We start from the raw sequence: 4622 nt of genomic DNA on the forward strand, positions 1-4622 counted from the left end.
AGACACAAGTTATAACAAAAAAGAAAGGATTACGTCAAAATAAACAATCGCCAACAGTTTCTAGACAACAAAGTTTATTAGACATGTACGGATTTCAAAAAAGGTAAAGTAAAAATTGTGTCAAACAATGGGCATGACATTGTGTGTTATGCAAAATAATTTTGCACGTATATTGTATATATTAGATATAATTACAGAAAGATTTTATGTAATTAAATTTTTTTTCATAGGTCATCTTTTAAACACTGATTTTAAAAATCTATTAAACCTACATAATTACTGTTGACCAGAATATGCTATTAATATTATTAGTGTGATAAGTATTGACAAATACTCAAATGTATTCTGCAAAAGAATTAAAAGTCGAACGTAGTTAGAAAAAGAAAATGTAATAACATTTAAATGCATTTAAAAGAATGTTAATATAGACAAGTGATTAATGTAATTCATTTAAAACGAATTTGATTTGCCTACAAATGAATCTTAACAGAGCAGCATAAATTCTTGCTATATTACTTCACTGCCATATACACATATATAAACTGTCGATGAAATATTATAATTAAGCATTAGTATAAAAATAAATATTTTAATTTATCAATCACATTCCAAGAATTTAAAGCTTTAGGATGCTCTCTATATGACTTATAAGGTGAAGATCTTTTCTCATATATTACATTGTGTTTGTACAATTATTTGTAATCATAAACTTTGGAAATCTTTTTGAAAAACTGTGAATATTGTTATATTAATGTAATTATAAATATAAAAAATTTGTCAATTATTGTTAATAAATTTCTTAAATAAGATTACACCAAAATAGACTATATAAAAAATTCTATTTCTTAGCATTATCTAATAATATTATAAGTGTTGCTAAAGATAATTTGATAACATGTTTCTATTATTTATATATCAATCACATAGAAAATGTTTTTATTTATACTCAATTTTTTGTATCTTCTGGTTCCTCCCATGGTCGTGGTATTCTAATGTTCTTCCAGTTGTCAAGATCAAGCTGAATACAAAAAATTATATTTTACAGATCTAATAAGACTTGTTCTTTTTAGCTAAATTTATTGCACAATTGTTTCTTTAAAAAAAAGGAAATAAACTGCAAGAAATTTAGCAAAAAGAACAGACTTGTAATCTTGTAAAATTTATTTCAACCTTTGCCCATTATTCTAACATACATACCTTCTCCAACTTTTCATATTCTTTCTCCAAAGTAATTTCTTCTGGTGATTTCATTTGAAATCCCTCTTTTTCTAATTCATCGTGTATATTATATTGAGATGTATGTTTATATCTATAACTGAAGATTTATTTTAATAAGGAAATGTGTGTCTAACAGGTGATACTTTTTTATCTCCTAATTACCGTAATTCCGTAAATTCTCGAAGGCCAACCGATCCACCGAGAACAAAGATTAAAAACGGAATACCATACTGCAAAATTCTAGAGCGTGACATATTTTTTTTATTTGACATCACAAAAAGCACGACAATGATCATAATTTTCATTTAAACCTCGTTCTTTATGTTTCGCAATAGTGAGGTTAGGATTTAGGATTAGGTTAGGTTAGGTTAAAGATACCTTTTCAAGTCGACATTTGACATTCGTTTTTAGCGGCAAAACAGATCACGTGGTTGAAAATTGATGAATAGCAAGCGTCAATTTCGATCACGTGACATATTTTGCCGTTAATGAGCATCAGCATGAAAAGATATCTTTAGTCTGCCAATGCTGCCAATTTCTTTGCCGACAGTAGTGATTGGCGCGCTTGCGCATGGTGATCAGCTGAATCAGCGACGCATTTACGGAACTTGAGGGGGGGAGGGAGGAGATGGAAGAGGAAGGCCATCTGGCCATCGCTATTATTGTATACGACCAACGAACCAACCGTCAGTCGTCGTAGTATCAGGTTCTGTTTCTGTTTATTCTCCTGGACTGAGAAGTAAAACGCGGGCCAAAATTGGGTGATTCGCTGACGTAAAAGCGTTTCGGACGCATCCGGGTGAGTATTCACCATTAATCTTACTATATTTCGTTTATACTTTGCCGAGACGAAGAATAATGGAGGGGAAAAAAGATTTCGCGAAATTTCGATGGATTTGTCAATTGATTGTTTTCGTTTCTTTTTACTTCCTTCATCTAATCGCGCGGACTGGATTTTTAAGACGATAAATCCACCCAGAAAAGAATGAATTTCGATTATTTTTTACTCCCGATTTAAATCGAGTTTCCAATCGTTGATACGTCGATTCTTTGTATCGTAAAGTAGAAGGATCGTTCTATTTAGATCTAGATATTCTGTTTGTTGATAGCAACGGGACTAATGGGAATCATTTGACACTCGGATCTAAGAAATTTGAGAGATTGTTTTGAACGAAGTTCCTTTGCTGTTCTATCGATTAAGCTTCTGATTTGCTTCTGAAGAAAGCGATGCGTGGGTCATTGTACTCTTCTACTATGAACTCGATTACGAGTATTTTTTTTGTTTATTCTTAGGCACGTATGCATTCCGAACAATTTTATAGTGCCTTGAATGAAGTCAGAGTGATAACAAAATAGCAATGAAAATAAACGTCGATATTCTTACAACTTAATAAAAATAAAAAAAAATAATAAAAAAAAAGGAAATAACGAGGAAGTAAAATTTGCAATTTATTTGAGCCAAGCGACTTAATCCTTTGTTTTATAATGTTTCCAATGCAGATTAAATCTTATTTAATTTTACAATTAATTTAAAGAATATTCTAATGCTTAGAACTAGAAAAAGATAAAAGAAAAAGTTGAAGAATTTAAATTAGTGTGCATTGCATTTTTTTAAATCAAATATGAAAAGATAGAGAATATTAAATTATTATTTAAATTATAAATTGGAAAAGTATTATTTAAATTTAATGTAATCTAAATGAAATGAAAAAGTATTATTTAATTTAATATAATTAATAATTAGATCTATGTTTTTATATCTAGTTTTTTAAATTAAAAATATTTTTGGAATATCAAAATTGTAATTAAACATTTCAGAAATATTAAAAATGTTATATAACATTTCGTTATAAATATTTTTAAAAAAGAAGATTTCAAGGGGAACCTTGGCCTTTATAGCTCCCTCCCCTCTAGATTCGCAATGTTACATTGGCGGAAAAGGAAACGATGAAAATGCATAAGTCGAACACAAACGAACAGAAATCGGTTATTTCATTCTTGGTTTATTTTATTTTTATCAATTGATTTAAACAATGATGGAACATATTTAATTTTTTATTAATTCTATCATTTCTAGAAATTTGTATAGATTCGAAAAATAGTTCGTCGGTTATAATTAAGTATCGTCTCAAATGTTTGGAAATGTCAAAGGATCCTTTGCTTCTGAAATTATTAAATTTTAAAAAATTTAATTACGTTAATCGCGTTTCTTTATTACCGTATAAAACTTTCTTAAATATTTCTATGTACTGTATTTACATATAAGAAATGATTTTATTTTTTTATTTAAGTTTAATAATTTATTATTTATTATTTATACCTTTATGATTCTATGTTTATATAGATAATTTTTTAAATAATTTACTCTCATATTTGCAGTATTTGCTGCTAATATTTAGCCATTGCAGAATTTATATATAGATTTTATTATATAGGTGCATCTTCTAATACGTGTAACATTCGAAAAATCGATAAACATTTACGTCAGTCTGGAGTGCGTTGAACTCTGAGAATATACAACGATGACGTAACCTTTAACCTCGTAACGATGCAAAAATACCTTATCTCGATTATTCGATGAAATAGTACTAAATTATATTATAATTATATAACACAGCATACATTATATTGATAGAGATTAAATCATTCCGAGAATATTTAGCAAATTCGAATTTTTAATTATTTTTTAATTTTTAAATAATTTTTTAAATTAATATGACATTTGATAACAATACATTATATATATAATTACATATTTATTTTATACTAAAAAAAAATTTCTTTACTGAGCTGCGAAATTCTACGTAATACGGCACCTTTCTTTCGTCATGTCAGCTCTGGACCGTTTTGTTAGTCAGAGAAGGATACGAGTTTTAAACACTATCTTTCTCTTTTTCCCCCCTCTTCTGTTATCCGAATCTCGAGTCTCCAAGCTACTACATATTTTACGAATGATTTGTTTGCTCCGAACGATAGAGAAGTCTTTTCTAAGTAAACCTCCACCGCGTGTGGAACTAAACAGGTAGTCTAATGTCCATTTCTACTAATATAGACTAATTTTAATCTCGGTTCAACTTACTCTTTATTCTTTTCTAATTCTTAGATCTGGAAAAAAATAAAAAGTAAGTTAAACTAAAATTAAAGTTGATCTACCTTGATAGAAACAGACATTAACCTTTTTTTTCATCACTATAGATTAACTTTAATTTAGTAGATTAACTTAAACTCGGATCAAACTCGGTTTAATTTACCCTTTTTTTTATATTTAAACTGGAAATTATTGTATATAAATTCACAAGAAATATTATGAATGAAGAATTGCTTTAACGAATATAGTGTTTTCTATTCATGTGTCTTTATTTTTTTAAATTCTTATAAAGGATAGAAAGTAAATTAAACTGGAA

General features: G+C 28.1%; 2 protein-coding genes across 2 annotated transcripts in view; one reads left to right on the top strand and one right to left on the bottom strand.

The window, feature by feature from the left end:
• The window catches only part of LOC105621210 (exonuclease 1), a 3525-nt gene extending 3276 nt beyond the window's left edge, over positions 1-249 (top strand). The window contains exons 8-9 of the mRNA XM_012202680.1: positions 3-103; positions 231-249. Coding sequence (XP_012058070.1) covers positions 3-103; positions 231-249 — 120 coding nt within the window. The remainder of the gene's footprint in view (positions 1-2; positions 104-230) is intronic.
• Positions 250-946: 697 nt separating this feature from the next.
• On the bottom strand, positions 947-1472 carry LOC105621212 (cytochrome c oxidase assembly protein COX16 homolog, mitochondrial). The gene is made up of 3 exons (XM_012202681.1): positions 1381-1472; positions 1198-1315; positions 947-1018 (listed from the first exon to the last, which is right to left on the bottom strand). The coding sequence occupies exons 1-3, from the start codon at positions 1470-1472 to the stop codon at positions 947-949; spliced, it is 282 nt and encodes a 93-aa protein (XP_012058071.1).
• Positions 1473-4622: the final 3150 nt, after the last annotated feature.

Source organism: Atta cephalotes (genome assembly GCF_000143395.1).
Source record: "Atta cephalotes unplaced genomic scaffold scaffold00032, whole genome shotgun sequence".
In the NCBI taxonomy this organism is placed as follows: domain Eukaryota; kingdom Metazoa; phylum Arthropoda; class Insecta; order Hymenoptera; family Formicidae; genus Atta; species Atta cephalotes.